This window comes from Empidonax traillii, unplaced genomic scaffold (genome assembly GCF_003031625.1).
Source record: "Empidonax traillii isolate 1590-97213 ecotype Southwest subspecies unplaced genomic scaffold, ASM303162v1 scaffold1008:size296636, whole genome shotgun sequence".
NCBI classification, from domain to species: Eukaryota; Metazoa; Chordata; class Aves; order Passeriformes; family Tyrannidae; genus Empidonax; species Empidonax traillii.
This window is the reverse complement of record NW_020956201.1, coordinates 180,517-200,251: the sequence shown is the minus strand read 5'-3', so window position 1 is coordinate 200,251 and position 19,735 is coordinate 180,517. Positions and strand designations below refer to the sequence as shown.

The 19,735-nt window shown below is 38.8% G+C and overlaps 1 protein-coding gene across 3 annotated transcripts in view; it reads left to right on the top strand.

The window, feature by feature from the left end:
* The window catches only part of NFKB1 (nuclear factor kappa B subunit 1), a 56,625-nt gene that overhangs the window by 9,151 nt on the left and 27,739 nt on the right, over positions 1-19,735 (top strand). For 2 of the 3 annotated variants that reach the window (XM_027904093.1, XM_027904091.1), the window contains exons 2-5: positions 2,887-2,939; positions 4,068-4,152; positions 11,916-11,956; positions 14,462-14,560. In XM_027904093.1, coding sequence (XP_027759894.1) covers positions 2,895-2,939; positions 4,068-4,152; positions 11,916-11,956; positions 14,462-14,560 — 270 coding nt within the window. In that variant the 5' untranslated portion in view covers positions 2,887-2,894. The remainder of the gene's footprint in view (positions 1-2,886; positions 2,940-4,067; positions 4,153-11,915; positions 11,957-14,461; positions 14,561-19,735) is intronic. The other variant, XM_027904092.1, reaches the window with a different exon arrangement.

Sequence of the window (19,735 nt, the reverse complement as noted above, 5' to 3'; positions counted from 1 at the left end):
ACTTCCAGGGCTGGGGCATCCACAGCTTCTCTGGGCAAACTGTGCCAGTGTCTCACCACCCTCCGAAGTGAAGAATTTATTCCTTCTATCTGATGTAAACCTACCCTCTGCTGGTTTAAAGCCATTTCCCTTTGCCCCATCACTACATACCCTTGTAAAAAGTCCTCTCTGGCCTTCCTGTACACCCCCCCTAGGTACTGACTGGAAGGTGCTGTAAGGTCACCTTGGAGCCTTCTCCAGGTTGAGCAGCTGCAACCCTCTGAGCTTGTCTGCAGAGCAGAGGTGTCCCAGCCCTGTGAGCATCTTCGTGACCCTCCTCTGGACTTGCTCCATGTCCATGTCCTTCTTGTGCTGAGGACCCCAGAGCTGAATGTAGTACTGCAATGGGGACGTATTTAATGGCTGCTGTTTTGCTGTCATGGCATTGTTCACTGCGTCAGCTAAAAAGCCAGGAATGACCGCACCGATAAGGTGAAATTGAAGGGCTGATTCAGATAGACATAGGTTTTATTTCTGTATGGAATTTAATCTTTACATCAAAGTACTTAGAATGAAAAGTTTTCAGAAATACTGCCTCTGCAATATTTTTCCACTTTGTTGGAAAGTCAGGTAGTGTAGAACTGTAGACGTGACCAGTAAGCAGAGCAGGTATGAGGACTGCTGTTCTCCCAGAGTTCTGCTGGGGGGAGAGTGGTGCAGTTTGAGAAACTGGAATAGGGGAAAGGCAATAGAACATACTATTAAATTTATCCTATTGGGCTTGAAGAAAAAGCTGTGAGATGCTTGCTTTGGAAGTTTTACAAACTATACATTTAGCAAGCAGGCAAGTAGGCAGATGCTATTCATATTAGCTCCTCAGATTTATTTTTTTTTTTTTTTTTTTTTTTTTGGAACAAGGACATTTACTCTGTTATCTGGGTCGTTTAGGTATTTTGGAACACAGTTTTGCATATGTGACTCGTGAAATAGTAAGTGTTTAAATATGAGAGATCACAAAACAAGACTTTTAGGACTTTTTAGTTTTTATTCTGCTTATGCAGGAGAAACATGGCATTTGCAGGGTGCATCAACCTGGTAGGTATTTTCTGACACTCTGTAAAAAAATGTTTGCTATGGAGGTATTCAGATTGTCTTCTGTAATACTGACACCTTTCACTGGGAACTGTGTGACAAAAACTAAATTAGAGTTTATTTCAGTGATTTCAGTAACATGTCAGTTTGCGATGATGGTTATTTTATTTCTATGGAAAGGAAGTAAAATAAAAACATTTTAGCAAAATTTGTTGTATGCTGAAGGGTTTTTTATGCATTCTATTTCAACTTTTTCCATAAAGATTAATAATAACAATAACAAGTTATTGATGAAAATAATGCTTTGTGAATGTGCCTGTGAAATAATGTGACTGACTGGTATTTTTTATATTGCTGAAATCCTGATGTATTGGGTGATGAAGTACAGCATGGGTGACGTTGGCTGCTTGTTATCTCTCTTACCAATTTTTGGCTGAAATCTTACGACTAGTTCTTTGATATTTGCTCAAATGCTACAAATAAATATTCCCCAGTAAATATTTCTCTCTAAAATTGAATTACAGTCAGGTTTGTACTTTTATCCACATGAACCTCCTTTTCCTGAAAGTCATCTGTGTATTAAGTGCCTCCTATTTCTCAAATTTTATTTTTTTTTTTCATTTTCTACTTTGTGTGGGATGGGTGCCTATATATTGGCTTTGGAGCTTGTGTACAAGCTGAATTGAGTCTCCATCAAAGTGAAGTACTTAAGTATTCCAATTTTCCTATTGATATTTGCCTTTCTAATTCCTATAGAACATACATGATGACTCAGTTTTTCTTTACTGATTGCAAGTCTGTTTTATAGTGCAATAGTTTTCACAGTTCACTTTGCTTTGCTGGAAAAAACGTGGCTCATGGTCAGTGTGGTGGAATATGAGGGCCAGTGACATGTTTCTGTCTTCTATTAGTTATTAAACTTATTTAGTTTGCTTGCAGACATGAGTCTCTTGATGTAGCCATACAGTTATTTTCAGATGTTCCCTTGGAGAGCCTTGTTTTGTGAGATCAACATAGCTGAAATCAAAATTCATTCAGGAACATCTACATTAGAGGAAATAATGCACACTAATATTTTCTAATAGACCTTATAGATTCCTAAGCAAATTCACAGGCTCTGCTCCTGGCCCCTGGAAAACTAAGCCATGCTTAACTTTCCCAGTGTCCAGCATTTACATGTAGACCGGTGAGAGAGGGTTAGGAATGCTGTACGTCCATAATTGTCATTGTCAGCACCGAGTTGTCGTGGGTCCTGAGCATGTGTGGACCGCTGGAAATAAAGGTGTCCAAAATTAGTCAATATTTGATTCCTGTTTGTATTTATAAAATGAAAAAAAAAAGTATTGGATGTTCTTCTTTGGGTATCTTTGCCTTACATTTAGCAATGCTTCATAAGAAAACCATTCAAGTTCATTTGTGAATGCTCAGAATGCTCTTTTTATTGTGTAAGAGTGCAGAGTCCTGCTTTTGCTAGAGTATGGTAATGATTTTGCCTAAAGTCTAGTTACAGAACAGTCAGAGGAAAGACAGAAACAAATTAATGCCTGAAGAAATTTTGACTTCAGGACTTCAACTATAATTTTTAGTTACTTGAGAGTAGGCAAGAGAAAATCCTAGCTGTAGCCTATCCTATCCTTACATTGTCCCTTCCAAATCCTGAGGAATTTTAGGAGTATTTTTAAAATCATAAAAGTTATGAATAAAATAAGAAGTTTCAGAGATGGGGCTTTTAACTCTAACATTTTCCAGGTTTCTCTACTGCTGTACATTGAAAAAAAAAAAAAATGGAGTTCTAATCATGGTTTTATGTTTCAGGACTTAAAATGGCAGGCGAAGATTCCTATATTATGGGAGTATCTGATCCCCAAGTAAGTGGATTTGTATGTTCTCAGTATCCCTGTATGCTCTCCTAGCTCTCTGTTTAGGTTTTCTCTCATACTGTTGTGTCATTTCCTAGGCTTAACAACATGGACGTATAAAAGCATTTTGCACTGGAAGAAATCAGATCTGGGGAAATCTAGGGGTTTTTTTTCCGTAAGGTGATCTTTATGTGACCTGTAAAGTGCCTTGCCAGTGGTTAAATGGCTGAAATGTAAAGGAGAGCTAGGCCTGCTGAAATAAGTATTTGGAAAAATAATTCATTTTTATGCCCTGCCTGCCTGTGACACTTACTGCAAAGTTTCTACTTGGTGGACAATGGACTTTTTCTGAAAATAAAGCCCCTTATGCCCTGAAATGCCCTTTTGTGTAATTTGTTTATGATATTTGCATTGACATCGATGAGTAAAATGTTCCTTCACTCATACAGATCTGTAGCCCTAGCTCTTATCAGTTCTTCCTGATCTCATTAGATCTGAACTGTGAAAATGGTGCTTGGGTGAAAAGTTTAAATAAAGAACAGATCATTTCTACTCACCCTAATTTTCAAAGAGCAAGTATTTTCTCTGTTATGCTTGCTCCACTTTGGAAGAAGATAGATTTATACCTGACAACAATTACAGTGAGTTAAGACATGTCAGTGTTAAAAAAAAAAATAAATTAAACTTTAACCTGGGTATACTGTTTCTTGCATTAGAGCTTGTCAATATATTTACATGAGGAATGCAGTCTGGTGAGGTTTAATCAGAGAGGTGAAAATGAAAACTCGCAGGTTCTCAGCAGGGCCTTGGGCAAGACATCTAGTGTCAGATTTTCAAAATTTACTGTATAAGCTCTTTTGAATATATAGTTGTTAGTGCATGTAAGCAAAATGCATGTATAGAAACTGCTGGGGTTGGTGTGGTCTCATGATAGTGGTGGAACTTGGGGCAGTGCTGTCAGCTCTGCTTGCGCTGCTGTTGCCAGCAAAAATAAATTAGCCATAAGATGTTCATGTGATTCAACAAAGTGTTTGCAGTCCCAATATTTGCAGAGAACTTTGAAATTCTTCGCTGGTGGATGCTTTATGCAATTATGTATACATGTAGTAATGAAGAGTATATTTTCTTTCAATGTAGATGTTTGCAATGGATCAGTTCATGGGAATGAATGCATTATTTAATAGCACAAATTACATCACTTCGGACTTGCCAATACGAACAGGTAAGAAGCATTACAGTTTAATGTTGCTGTTGTCCTGCTGATTCTTCTTGTTTGTTTCCTTTTGTAAAGTTCTTTTCAGAGGCTTTTTTGTTTCCAGTCTTTCGTAATACTAGATTGCAAAGTTGTCAAGTAGATTTTTTTTTTTTTTTTTTACATCTTTTTACATCTCTTTCTTACCCACATGAAACTTTCAGCAGTGAGGAAAATCTGATTGTCTTTTGGCTTGTACAGAAACTGAAAGTTTCAGCAAAGTTTCCCAACTCAAACCAGCACAGTGACCAAAGAGCTTTGAGTGACCTGATTTTATGAATTATTTGGTTTCGTTTTGTTTTTCTAAATTTGTGCCTTCAGTAACCTACATGTTGGTACTGTCAGTTTGCAGACTGCAACATGTACTTCTTTTCCTTTTGAATGCTTTCATTTGTTGTAGTAGTTCTTAAGGTGCTTGTTTTTCAGTAATGAAATGTAGAGAATATTAACTTCCTGTGTTTTTCCTTCACTGTGACTTCTCTGTTTCCTGTAAAGTGGCAGTGTGGTATTAGAAGTACTTGACAATTTCCTGAATAATAACACTCGTTTAAAAGTTCAGAGTCAAATTTTGCAACAAACTGCTGAAAATAAGCAGATAGTATTCTGCACAGGTCTCATGTGCAGCTCTTGCAGTATGGTTCAAGAACAGTAATAAGAAATACAAGTCCATTATAGCTCAGTCAGTATTAGCTGCTTGATCAACCTTAGTCTGGTTTTGCTTATTAAATTTCTACATTAATATTACTTCTTACATGAATTTGGAAAATTCTTTTTTCCTACTTAGTTTATTAGAATAGCTAATATGAAAGGAAGAAGGAAATAAAATTTTATTTAGGCTCATATGTTTTTTTCTCTATATATTCATGTGTCTCCAATATAGCTATTAATGTCTTGTAACAGGACAACTTTCTGTTGTTATCTATTTGACTGTTGTATCAGGATGTAGCCAGTATCTTCTGTATTACCAATTACTTTCTTTTGTTGGAAGTGCAAACCACTTCTGATTAAAATCTTTGATACACTTGACAGCCGTGAAGGTGTAAAGGGTAAAATGAAATAAATATTTAGCACTTTCCTTCATAGGGAAAATTCCACTCTGAAGTAAAAATAAATGCTGATTTTAAAATAAAAATGAAGGCATGCTTACCGTTTCAGTATTTCCTTGTTTAAGCCATGCTTCAGTTTTCTTGACTGAGTAGTAGCAAGAAAGGATCAAGAAACACATATCATACAGATAGTTTTGTAGGATCAAGAAACACATATCATACAGATAGTTTTGTTTCAAGATAAAATGTTCTGATGAGCAAAGCTCTTGACAAATATGGACAAGCATCCAACAAATAATTGTTGCAATCGTTTATTTGCAGTGTGTTTTTATTAAGACAGGTAACATTATTCTGTAAGATTCATCTGTGTAGGATTAAATGGCTTATGCATTGTATACAAGGAATTTTTTTTCGCTGTCCTCCCAGAGTTTCTGTGGAACAAATAAGGTTATGGAAATTTCCCCATAAGGAGCTCTCATACATGTACCTTTTAATCTTACTCTGTACTCCTCATGCCAGATCATTCCACACAAATTATTCATTTATATAAAACTTACTTTCAGATACCTGTCCTGTCTAAAGTAGAAAACAGGTGTTTTCAAAACCGTGTAAGGGAGTCAAGTATTCACTGAGTTCTGCAGTCACAGAAAACTGTTACTGAGCTAAGTCTAGTTTTGTCCTTAATTTGCAAAATTGCTTAGAAAAAGGCCTTTTTTTGATATGTGCCACTGCTCTTTGCTGCTGCACTGTAGCTGCCTAGTTCCCTGTATACAAAGTAGGATTCAGTAAAGAGCCCTGCATTTGAGGTTATCGCAGAAAAAAGATTTAGAAAAGCTTGATCGTTTCAACAGCATCTGATGATGCCATAGCTGATTTGTTTCTTGAGTAGTATCACTGTGATGCCTACTTCCTCCCCTGCTTGAAACTGTGCTGTGTTGTTACTGTGGACTAGCTCTTCAGTTGTAAGGTAATATAATAATTTATGTAATCTGCTTTAGTGGTTTCCAAGCAGGGACTAATTAATGATGTCTTTCTACACAGCGAGGTTAGTTAAAAATTCTTGTGGGATTTTCCAAAAATACTTCCAGCTGAGACATGGAAAGAGGGAAATAAATGTTCTAAAAAGGATTTTTCTCTAGGACCGTTGGATAATCTTTCAGTCTGTGCATTCATAAATGCACCGTGTCAGACCTATTACATTGGCAGACAGGTTTAATATATAACCATGGATTGCCATATCATGCCAGTGTACCTGAATCAACAAATAGCTGGGGAATTTGGGGACTTTCTGATGATAAACATTCTGCTGTTATGTTAATATTTACAGCAATAGTAGAAAACCTTTGAGATGTCGGGACAATGATTTTTCTCAATTACATTGTTAGTGCTCAAATGTCTTTGCTCACTTCTTTTTCTCTCTCACGTATGCCAGTTTTAATATAAAAATTAGAATTCGTTTATTTTGTCTCCAAAACTGTAGTAGATAGTTATGTGGTTCAAGTTCCACATTTGCATCTAAGTCTAGAAAAAGAAGTTGTCTCTGTGTGCCTTTGGTGGAAAAGAGATGAATCTATAATGAGTGCCATAACAGTGCAGGTTACAGGATGGATCTGTGTGTTTAAAACAGCACCGGCAGCACAGCCAGTACGTCACCAAGTCAGCCTCTTCTCTGGCTCATTGGGAAGTATCCTGCGTTTCAGAGTTAGGTACTGATCCTCAGTGGTGTCAGGGATGGAGAGAGCATTATCCATGGCTTGTATTCAGATAGTGTGAAAGTGCATCTAGCACATCAGTGGGATGTCCACTGTGCAGTGGAGAGACAAAGTGGTGCCTTACTTTGGAGAGGAAATGGGCAGAGCTGTGGGCAAAGTGTTTTATAATTTTGAATGTTTCTTACTCCCTCCTGATTATACAAAGTCATCTACAACCATGGAACATATAGCAATCTGTGTGCCAGTTAGAGGTGGTTCTGGGAACTGGTTAATTTTTTTGTGTTCTAGGGGCTCTGGTCTAACTAGCTCTTGGCATGAAGTGGTGTGTTCTTAAACCTCTGAAGTTGAAGCAGGGCCATCAGGAGCTGGACATTATTGCCTGGAGTCTGCTAAAATTAGTTTTCTGCTATTTCTTTAACCTCCTCTGTCCAACCCTGTGTGATGCTTGCTGTTCAGAAACGAGAGGGGCAAAGAGGGAAAAAGAAGGCACTTAAAATATTTTTTCAGAGAGAACTATTGTTAGAGATTCAAGGAAGCCTGTCTGTTACAAAAACCAAGATGTGTGGGTTTTTTCCCTGTCCCAGGCAGTGGCCCTAATCCTCAGAAACTTGAACAGACTTGCATACTGTTTCTGGTGTTCTTTCTAGACCTTCTGTGCTTGTGTTTTGAAGAGTGAACTAAGGGAAGAGGTTAAGCAAAGCCCATGTGCTGCTTGCTTTAAACATCACACTTCGAACACTGAAGAGCTGAGATTGGAGAGTGTGTTCTTGTGCAGGTGAATCCCTGAGAGGGAGGATGTGCAAATGCTACAACAGACCTTCAGGAAGGATAAGGCACTGGGTCTAGACTCTGAGCTTTTGGCAGCAAGGTACCAGTGCCAGGATGGACACAAGAGGGTTGGTGTAGGATTTAACAATCAAAACCTAGAGGCTGTGAGTGTTTTCATCCATGTCCATGCTGTAACAGCAATTACGAGGCTGAGATGCCTGTCCTGGGAGATCCACAGACAGAGAGGAGGTGAGCGGGAGACTTGTCCGCAACTGGTTGCAGGTAAAATTGAATGGCTTCAGATAATAGCTAAGCTGTTAGATAAAGGACCCCCCTAGTCCCACAGTGCTGCCAGGCTTGCAGAGATATCCCACCAACCTTACAGAATCCCTGTTTCCTTGATTTTGTTATGGTGGGAAGAAGGAACCCAGAGGGAGCCTAAGATGGGTGCTCCTTTGGAAGTGTGTGTGTAGGGTGCGGCCTGTCAAGAAGAAGAAAGAATGTAAGTGGTGGGAGAGTCAGGAGGCAGGAGGACCTCTGACTCAGGCAGGAAGGAAAATGAAGAAACTTAGCAGTTGAAGAAGATGTGGGGAAGTGGGACTGTGACTCAGGCTGGAGGTGAGGCAGCGGGATGCAAGTTGGTCTGTGGCAACCGAGGTGAGGAGATGGAAAAAGAAGCCCTAAAGCATACCCAGGATGTGGCAGTCTGCACCAAAGCCCCTCCATGCTGGAGGACTGCATGTTTTAGTTACAATTCTTGACCCTCCTGGCTGCAGCAACACCAGGCAAATCATGAGGAGCTCTCGTGTCAGAACTTGGCTCTTGGCAACCATGAGAGTCATCCCTGTGTGGAGGCCAGCTCCGTGACTGCGTGCCTTCAGCCTCTCTGTAGGGCAAAAGTAGAACTTAAGCTATGCATTAAGTAGTGTTCCTTCTTGTGGTTGTTTAACATTTAAAAGAGGGTTGCTTGTTAAACAAGAATGTGAAGCAATCAACCTTCCAGGCTACAACAGAGGTGCAAAAAAATCATCACAAATCTCGTCATTATTAGTTTCTCTTACAAGGTGTTTATCTTCAGGTTCCTGCTCTCTTTCTGCTTAGACCAGACATGCCTAGTAATAGAAACGAAATATTAAAAACTTCCGTGTGCAAAACACTAAAGGTCTTTTTTTTTTTTTTTTTCCGTGGGAAAGGATGAGTGAAAAGAGGAACCACACACAGCTAATGTTAGGCTGCCTAATGTACTTCTGGGAAGTATACAGAATTCAGTGAAGACAGTTGTATGAGTCTTTGCATGGGGTAAAATCCTTTCTATAATCAAAATTATATGCCATTTATGCCTGGACGTTTCCTTGAACTCTGCTGCTTTATTTTTAAATAGCATTTCAGGTGTAATAAAGGGCATTGCATTAGAGTGCCTTGTCTGTACTGTTATTTGGGTCTGGTTCAGGTGCTATACTAGAAAATTACTTAGTCATTGTAAAAGAAAATGTTTAGTCACAAAACCCACAGTTAAAATAAGACATCACAAAACTGTGTTTTAAATACATTGGTATATGATTTATATAATGTGAATTAATTATAACAGCCATCTAGTTTGCCTTTGCACATTCACACTGCATCCTTCTGCACTTTCCTAATGTTAGTATGTAAGATTTTTATTTTTATTTTCGTTGGTATCTTTGTGTGCTTTTCATAAACTTTTTTCCAAGAGGAAAGAAGAACCACAGTCCAAAGTTTTCAATTTCCCTGAGTTTTCACAAGTGTTGTGCAAGGTCAAACCATTTCAGTGGTATAAACAGTTTCCCTTGAGCTTTCCAATATGCCAAGATAGTGTATATCCCTCTCTTAAGAATCTGTATTTCCTCTTGCTGAGGAAAAGTTGAAACTTGGATCTGCTGCATCCTGGGGGACTTCTGCAGCCACTTAGCCATGGGATAAGAACACTCCTTTTCTGACTAATGTTTGAGAGAAAGGGGTAGTACTTTGTGCAGATACTAACCCAATGCATATGCCTTGAAAATGAATTCCTAAGAGGAGAACAGCCAAAGAGCAATTACTTTGCAGGTCATGCCCTCAACATTGGTTGAATGTTGAACTACACAGTTGTATTTTAGGCGCATTATTTCTGCCAGTGCCCAGAAAATACAAGGCTTCTGGGTTGGTAAAGTATAAAATTGCAGATACCTAAAGCATGAGGAGGGTTAGAGGTCTGTGAACAGAGGTCTTAATTTTAAGTGCTGATATATTGCTTATATCCAACTCAGTTCATCTTGACTCTGTTACAGACAAAAATTGAAGCATAGGGCCAAAGCTAAATATTACTCTACGTCTTTTAAAGTTGACCTCTAAACTGTTTTTCATGCTTTCTAATGTAAGGTCATGTGTATATGGCCTTGAGGCAATTTTTTGCATGACTTCAAATAGCCCTATTTATATTTACACATGAAAGTACAGACGTTGGACTTAGGAAAGAAATTATATGTGAAATTGTTGTGACTGACATTTGCAATATAACTTTGGCATGAAGATAATTCAGTGGCTGAGTCAGCTAACTGCAGCAGCAGAACACTAATTTCCTCTACTGGTGTATTTATCACAACTTCCATGTTGGGAGAAGCTTGTTCAGTTGAGACCTGTGCTGACCAAAGATGCGAAGGTCTATTTTATTAAAATGAATTTGTGCTGAGGAGCTGAGAAGGATGCATGTAGTCATACTACAAACCATAAGTTAATGAATCCCTTGCTGTTTTTAATTATCACTGAACATTAGGCTTATTGGCAAATAAAAGTTCATGCAAGTATGTAGTCCTGTGCTGAAGCCAACTTACTATGTAGTTGGTGGGGTACTTGAGGATGGTGCAGTTGTTCAGAGGCAGATCACACCTGGATGTGGCAGGGCTTGGAATGCTTTGTGTGCTTGCCCGCTCTGCCACATAGCTGTGGCTTGTCTGCTTCGGAGGATTCCCATGTCCCAGTGAGCTTGCTTGATTCCTGAGCATTAATACCTTTGCAGAGTAGAAGTGGTGATACATAATTCCGACAGGAATATGACTGGTAAAATATTATGCAGGTATTCACGGTGAAGCTGTTGTTTGGGATCTGCTTTGAAAACAGCTGGTTTTTTTAGCATTGAAGTGCAGATCTTCTTGTCTGCTTAGCAAGAAGAGGCAGGGAAGAAATCATCCCTTTTGGAATTGTTGTTTTCAGACTCCAAGTGACTTGCATTTGAAGGGGTATTTCACAGCCATCCACCTAGAGGGCTTTACTTCTTGATGTAAATGATCTAAATGATCAGAGCTGGAGCTAAGCTTTGATCAGGTAATGAATTCTTAACTCTGGTGAGACTGAGTTCTCATTGGATTCAGGGTCTGCTCAAAGGCTATCTAAACTAGTGAATTTTAAGTGATGTTTATAGTATAAAGTTAGCCACTGTATGAGGCTGAAAGCTGTTTAGGGAAGCCATCTTTAAAAGACATAAGTAGAATTTTAGTAGAACATAATCCTGTGTATTGGCACCATGCTCAAGATTGATCTCAATGTAGAGTCTCCATCTGTAATCAAACTGAGTGTATTGAAAATTTTTAGAGGCACAGCAGAACAGTTTATTTAAAAGTGTATCTGAAATCATTAAAAGAATGTAAATTGTTTAGTCTTCTAAATTCCAGGATTTTTTTAAAGCAACTCTCTTGACTGTTAGGGCATGTTGAGGCAGTTTGAATTCCTCCTGTATTCCCATACCTCAGAGCTTCCCATTGGCTGTCTCCAGACTTTCGAAAGCACCTATTCAGTAGGAAGCCCTAGGGCCAAAAGCTTGTGAGTATAGTCTTTAGAGCCCAAGGGGTTTAAATACAAAAGTTAACCTCATCTCAAGAAGGCCAGGCTGCTTGTCAGTGGCAAGGGGAGGATCCTGTTCTTATTCACCCTTGCAAATTTTAACTGAGTGATCAGTTGCCCATTTAGGCCCTCTGAGCTAAAATTAACTTTTTTGAGTTAATCCTTCTCTTCTTACTCCACTGGTCTCTAGGAACGTTGGAAAGGACAGACTGCCAAGTGACTAAATTATTTATTGAAATTTAAGTTCTGAAGAGACTTAAGTGCTTTCAAAAATTTTATCTCAAGACATTCAAGGATGTGCCCCTGCAACTTATATGTCATAGTAATAAAAATATAATTTCTATTAATACTTTTCTTTCTTTTATATTAGCAGACGGACCGTATCTTCAAATCATAGAACAGCCAAAACAGGTAAGAACAAGGTTACGTTTTGAAAACGAATTACTACATTCAGCTTTGAATAAATTTAAGACAAGAAAGAAAGAGTACAGAAACGGCTGAACTCTCAGAACAAATGTGGCACTTGAACATGAGGATTTTTAACTCTTGTAGTTAAATGGTTTCCTGTTTTGTTCTGTTTTCATCTTTGTGTCTCTGTAGAAATGTCATAATACTAAAAAACCCCAAGGATTTTAAAAGTATGTCTTCCTAAGTATAGACTTATCATCTCAGAAGTGACTCTTACAGTACCCTAGTATTTGGAAATATAAACTAGTAGACCAAACATGGAAGATTTTTAGGATATGTTTCATGTTTCTTGAAACACAAGCAGAACACTTCACTCTGTTCCCAGGTTACAGGAACTTTTGACCCCTGCTTTGTCACATTAAAGAAATTCAGTTGTTGTTTGAGATTCCTTTCGTTGTGGTTGTCTGTTTTGAATAATCCAAGAAAAATGAAGGTATGAACTTGAATGTAACTTTTTTGTCTGACTATGTGGCAAACACTGGCTTATGTTCCTCTGACAGCAGAGAAGTTATTCCAATTCACTGGTTAGTTTTCGTGCAACTGATGTACAAAGTAAAGATTGCCCCCAGGTATTGCCTGGGTATTGTTCCCCTTTAGCTGTGGTGGCACCAGCAATTACAAGGGTTCTTCCTGAAACTGTTACAGTATGGAGGCTTCCTGTCTGCCCCAATGAGTTACATAAAATCCTACCTTACAGAGCTGTTCAGTCAACAGAAGACGAGGGTGGCTAAAAGCTGTCCCACCCTCCTCTGGGTCTTCTACAAGAGCATAACACAATCCAGTCTTCCTGGCAGGATGCAGTGGTGAACATTGGTTTCAACCACACAGCAAAGACGTTTTTGTGCTTGAGCATACATCCAGTGTTAGGGACTCTTCATCACAGTCAGAAGTGAAACAGCAGTGTCCTGTGAACTCTTGGAAGAAAACACTGCCTCTTCCTTGTTGTTTTAGTTCATTCCAAATCAGACCATGCCTTTGCATGGTGGGGCTGACAGGACACAGTATGTAAGGAGAAACTGTTGTTTCCATGTGTGACTTCTCAGCAAGTGGCTCCTCTTGTGGAATACCCATGTGGCAAGCTGGGCAGTGGTATGAACAGGGTGATGAGAGTGATTCATCAGAAGAGTGATGAGCTTATGATCACTGTTAGAACAGACAGATGAGGGGAGTAAGACTCTGTGTGTGAAAATATAGCTAGGATAGCAAAGATAGACTGAGGAAAACCTCATGGGTGACTGCTGGATCTGCTGGATTGAAGGCATCAAGGTGAAGAGAGACTGAGGCATCATCTCCTGGGTCCTGACTGCAGAGGTTGCTTTGCCTTTTGCACAACTTGAGGTGAAGGTCATCATAGGTGGGCACTTCACTTGCAGTACTCTTGGTCACTCAGTTCACCTCAGGAAGGCAATTGGTCAGCATCTGAAGGAAAGTCAGATCTTTAGATTAGCCTGGGAAACAAGTTTCTTAACCTGAAAAGGCTTTAGTGAGATAGGTATTGGAAGCTAATGTTTACAGAGTAATTTTAAATCATGTTGTTTGCTTTCAGCTAATGCAGATTTTGAATTCAGAGTTGTCTTCTATGAGAGAGAAGCTGAATGAATGACTCTTGACAAAGGGTACCACACTAACTGATGCTGTTTGAACAGACACGGGGAACCACTATATAAGATGGGGATTTTGCCAGAAATTTCAAGACTGAAGAATAGATCTGAAAGCAAAATTGGGAACCACTTGAAATATGTGATTATGTAGCATTATAGTTACCAAGTACACTTGCTTAAGATTTGCATCTCTTGTGCCTTAAAGTAAAGGGGATGTTATTTCCTATAAATAAAAACAGAATCAGTGGAGTGCTGTACTCTGGACTGGTTGCCAACATCTTACAGTTCTCTGAAGTATATTCAGATGTCTATTTATGTAATTGAGATGAAAACCCAGCCAAAGTCCCCTGAAGCTTTTGTTCTGTTTCTGGACTTCACTTGGAGATACAGCTTTCGTACACTTTTCCCAGAAGGAAGAACCATTTCTTCTGTTTCATCCCTATTCTTCCCTTTATGATGCTTTGGACTTCCTTATTATTGGCTTCAATTTTGTCTGCCTAGCAGCAATCATGGGAGAGAGTATCTGCTCTTGCATTCTGTACATGTTAGTTTTTATCCTGTTTTGAGAGTATAAATAGATCTCTGCTTTAAAATATCTTCACTTAACTGAAAGAAAAAATTCAGGTCGCTGCTGTGTGTGAGAGTGAGAATAGAACAGTTTCTCCAGAGCTACAGTTCAGTTCTGCTTTGTTAACCAGCACTCAGCATTTCAGGGATGGAAGAGTTGTAACTTATCCATTTGGGCAAGCCTTGTTTCTATGTGTGCATGTTCACATGTGCGTGTGCTATTTTTCTTTTGGTTTTGTTTCTGAACGCCTTTCAAGTTTCTTTTCCTTTCTTTCCACAGAGGGGGTTTCGTTTCCGATACGTGTGTGAAGGACCTTCACACGGTGGATTACCTGGTGCTTCTAGTGAAAAGAACAAAAAATCTTACCCTCAGGTCAAAGTAAGTACATAAATCGTTAATTTTCCAAACTGAATGCACGTGTTGCATGTATGTGTAGTTACTGCATAGCAACATAAATTTGTTTGAAAGTACTCGAGACAGGCAACATTTCAGTCCCGACTTTCAAAACTAAATTGATTTTGAAAATGAAGTTTTCTTCAGATGTGTTGGGTTATTTTGGCACTGTTTTTATCTGCCAGCAGTTGAGCAGGAAGCTTTGCTGGACCAACCACCTCGCTGCCCTCGTGCAGACCAATGGAGCTCTTCCCTAAGGTGCAGTTTTAGCATGAGGCAAGGCCTGAGCTCCTCAGTTGCTCCACTTCTATTGCAAAGCACGAAGCTGCTTAGTTACTCCGCTTCACTCTGGCATGCTATTTACCAAGTTATCCTTTTTTGTTTTTGTTTATGTTACTGCTTATTCAATACAGTACACTCTGTTCTTAAGAACTTAACTCCTTTACAGTCAACTTAAAACTTCTCATTTTAGTAGGAACAGAGTTATGTTCAGGTGTTGGCTGAACTCTTTTGGTGGATTTCTTTTTTTCCCCCTGGAAAAAATTCAAATATGTTAATCAAAGGGAAAAATTCAAATGTCTTAATCAAAGAAATGTTCTGTGGAGGCACAGTATGAATATTAGCGATTAGTCATTCTGGGATTGGGCAACTTTGCCTATGGTTCTTGCAGCAAATTCTATTTCTGTGGAAGTTGGGAAAATGTACACTGCATCTTTTCCATATTTTTTAACTTAAATGGAAGTCTTGGTCTTATTACATTATGTCTTTGAACTATTGCACTACAGATTGTCTCACGAGGAGCAGGGTTAATGTATTCTAATTCTGGTGTTATTCTTAATGTATTTTAATTCTGGTGTTATCTCTTACCCCTTTATGGGGAGAGAAGGGGAGGGAAGAGTGGCACACAATCAACCTCTGCCTTGGTGCGTGCCACTCCTCAGTGTGTGTGCAGTTCATCTGCAGTTCTTGGGAAAGGCTGGGATTTGGAACAGTTGCATCTCCATAATGAATCAGTATAAGCATGACTCAATGGAAAATAATCAGCATTGGCTGAGGTAGCCCAGGCAGTTAGTCTTGCAAATTGAGAAGAAACTGGGAAAGCTGATTTCATATATCCTTGCAAAGCTCCTGTGAAAAATTACTAGCCCATGCAAATGATCCACTTGCTTTCTTCTTTCCTATTTTGATAGTAATGATGAACCAATGAATGAAATTTCCCTGGTATGTTCAGATAATAACTTACTTCAACTGAGCCTGATCCTCGGATTCCAATCCAATCTGTATTGATAATGATGCAAGTGATACTTTATAAAGGTGTGATCAGTCGCACAATAGCATGACAAGGAGATAATGCAATGAGGAGTTATACAGGAAACTAGAAAGCACAATGTTCTTTGGCTTTCCATCAAACCTTCTAATTTCATTGATCATCAGATTTTAATTTTATCTAAAGCTTCCCCCCCACAAAACACACACGTCCCTTCCCCTCCTTCCCGTACTACTGTGTGCATCTGGGTTTTTTTGCTAGTACAAATCCCCACATGGCAACACCTGCTGGGAGAGGCTGGCAAGGGAACACAACAAGTAAATTCCTCAAGGCCATTGCTTGTTAGTGCCTGTTCTTGATTCAAGCGGTGCCAGTAAAGACAGAAACGTTTCACACCTTTTCCTGTAAGTCTCTTCTCTGTTTTGTCAGTGTGCTCACCTTGTCATAACTGAGGGCAGCACAACTGAAGATTGCTATTTTTTGTTGTGTTGGGATTTTTTGTCTTGATTTGTGTTTTTTTTTTTTTTTTTACTCCTGTGCCAGTGTTTTCACAATAAAACCTCCATTATTAGTTGATCACAGTGCAGTGAAAAGACAGTAGTGTGAGCTTTGGCTGTACTGTAAAAAAATGAGGTTTTGTGACAGATCTTTAAACCTTGGCCGTGGTGTGGTCAGTACCACTCACGTTCGGATAGGCTTTCTGCTCGGCCAACTCTGTGCAGAAAAGTGGTATATTTTACCAGCAGCTACCATGGAATGTCCTGAAAATTTATTGCACTAAAAAAGCATTGCAGCCTCCCTACTCTGTTTTTGTAGGATTATGGATTGAAGGCTGAAAGAAAATACATTTAATGTGATGTGACCTCTTGCATAATGTGGGCTGTTCAACTTCACCATTGTTTTTTCTCCCTGCACCGTCACTAACTTGTAGTTGAGCTGGAACACATCAAGATGCATCTTTCATGTAAAGGCTAGGGTTTTGAAGACTTTGCTATGTCTCTACACAAGATGTTTTGGTAGTTAATTATGTATGTTGCAACTTCCTGTGTACTATATTTGTAAATGGTGTAGGTCAGGAGTTAGTGTAGCAGTTCTGCAGTGCCAGTCTTTACACTTAAATCAAATGTGCACTGGACAGCAAGGTGGAATTGATGTAAGATCTCTCGTTGTAATGGAACAGTCCTGACAAATGGAGTATAGGTAACAGCAGTATTTTTTTATGATATGAAAAGGGGATTCATTTATGGTTTATGGAATTATATTCCTTTGTTTAGGCCATTCTTTGCTAACAGTAATCCTAATATGTAGAAAATGTCTTGCATATTCAGAGGATTCTATACAACTTTACATGTTACTATGGAGAGCAGAGAAGTTGTAGATAATGATTGTGTTATAATGAAGATACGTTTCATGATTGCAGTAGAAGGCTACCTAAAATTCTTCATTTAAATTTCACTTTCATCCACTTAGTGCAAGTAACACAATGCTGGAAAATTTTACTGTCTAGAACAGCTGAAATCAAAGCTTCTGAATTGCTTGTTTGTCACTAGCTTTTTGTCCAGGGGGAAAGACCAATCAGTAGTATAAGAAAGAATAAAACCAGAAAGTCAAATATTATCACCAGCTTACTTAACTATCTACATTTTTTTATTTATAGTTTGCTTTTATGTACTTGAAAAAAATGTGAGAAAACTTGTACAGAAAATTTCTACTGGCCTTACAAGTTTACCATGTCTGTTTTGATCTTTTCATGCTGTTATTAGTGTGGATATACCCATGTTTCATACTGAAGTGCTTGATCCAGTTTTAGGTGTGAAAATAGGCTGAAAATAGTGGAGTTGCTGTAACAACGTGATTAGAAAGAAATAGGTGTTTTTGTAGTTGCTGGCTTTGTAGGTTTCACATGGTCTTTTCCATCATTTGCTTTCTGTTGTTGACCGGTTGGTTTCATTTCTTGCTTGTAAGAGTAACTGGAAAAAACATCTTTGAAGTAGGAAAATGTTCTTATAAAGTTTTTGCAAAATTTCAGAAACTATGAAAATTGGCTGGGGTCTGGATTGCAGGAGGATGTGAAATAACTGAAAAAACATTAAACTCTTGGTTTGAAAGTGACTCAACTTCGAGTTCACAGGGTCCTTTTAATCTTTCAGACAAATCTCTCAAACAGAAACAGCAGATAAGTGTGAGCCTGCAGCATTTTAACTTTATCAGATCAATTGAATGCTGCTTCATTACAGGATGTAATCAAGTATTACGGCTATACTCTTCCCAGGAACTCCTTAATTTCATTTTTTTGCTTCACCTTTAATTTGGAGATCAGGAGGTGATTTTTTTGGATCACAACCCTGATTTGGAGCTATACAGCACTCACCTGCTATCTCCCTCCCATGCTCAGCATATGTTTTTTTGTCAACACCATAATCCCTATGTTTCTATAGATATTCAGCATTGTAACATACCTTCTACCTTTTAATGCCTCAAAAACATTTGACAATGTTTTTTAAGTTCATAGGTAAAAGGTGATAGTTACTTGTATACCTTAATGCCAGAATAAATTTCAAATTATTCTGAAATTGCGGCATGATTCGAAGACATGGGAAAATTATTTCAGACCTAATTTATGGTACATGAGGATATTTAACCACTCAGATTGTTTTGCTGGGCACCAAGATACCCTGGATGTCTCAAAATCAAGTAAGGAAGTCTGTCTACAAGAAATGTAGGCAGGGGACAATTCAGGGACATCTGATGCCTTTGCAGCATAGGACATCAGACTGGATGACAAGAATCGTCCTTTCTTGCCTAATGACCTACATAAGGTATTACATTCTAAGAACCCTTTTGTTTTCCCCCTGAGAGAGAAACTACAAAAGATCATGCTGAGCTGAGTAACAAGGGGGGGGAGATTGCAATCTGGTTACCACTGCACTTCTGCGTTCTGCTTTCAGAGGCCGGAAAGTCCTTGACGTGCAGCAGTCCTACCTCCAGTTTCACTGTGGTTTCTACAGCTGATGAAGGATTGTCTTGAACTTTCCCGCTGTGATGCTAGAACACTCGTGTTACTCATAATGAATGTAGTGCTAAAGATGTGCTTTTACAGAGGAGCTTTACAGCAGGGAGAGGGCTTGTTTAGTGGGGGATAAAACTAAAATTTTTTTTTAAAGCCACTTTTTTGAAAAGCTAATTGTAGTAGTGGTGGTGGCTCGTATCACCAAACGCAATCCTTTTATTTTCGGATGACTTTGTGAAAGGTACGTAGGAATTTTCTCACTGCTGGTAAATTACAGAAGTAGTGCAGCAGTGATTATTCTGCATCTCTGTATTGTTTCAGTCCAACAGAGGTTACACTTTGGAAACAGGAGGGAAGCTTGAGTACCCCATGTCTTGTATTTTATAAAGTAAGACTTGTAAAATGCGCATTAGAACAGTATGATACAGTTAACTAGCAGGCAACGAGTAACAAGAGGGCTTTTGCACACCTGCTCCTCCTGGAACAGCTTTTTCATAGTTGGGATTTTTTTTGCTCTTAGCAGTGAATAGAAAGGCAGGGAGGGCATGCATTGTACATATGCAAAGTGTTTCAGCTGTGATGGAATGGGTTCAAGAGTGGGGTTAGCTGGAGTGAAGGAAGCTAGCAGGACTCAGTAATGTGGTGAAATCGAGGCAATCCCTCGTTATCAGCATTTTATCAACAATATAACCTTAAATATTCAGTTCATCACTGATTCATCACTTTAATGTTTATCGTGATCCTTTAATGCCTTGGTTGATTAGATCTATAAGCTACTGTAATACAAAGAACTTTGCCCAAGGCAAATTAGAAGAAAAATTAGAGGAGGAGGGGAAAAAGCCCAACATTGATAAAAGGGTTAATTAAATGAATTAGAAGGGAA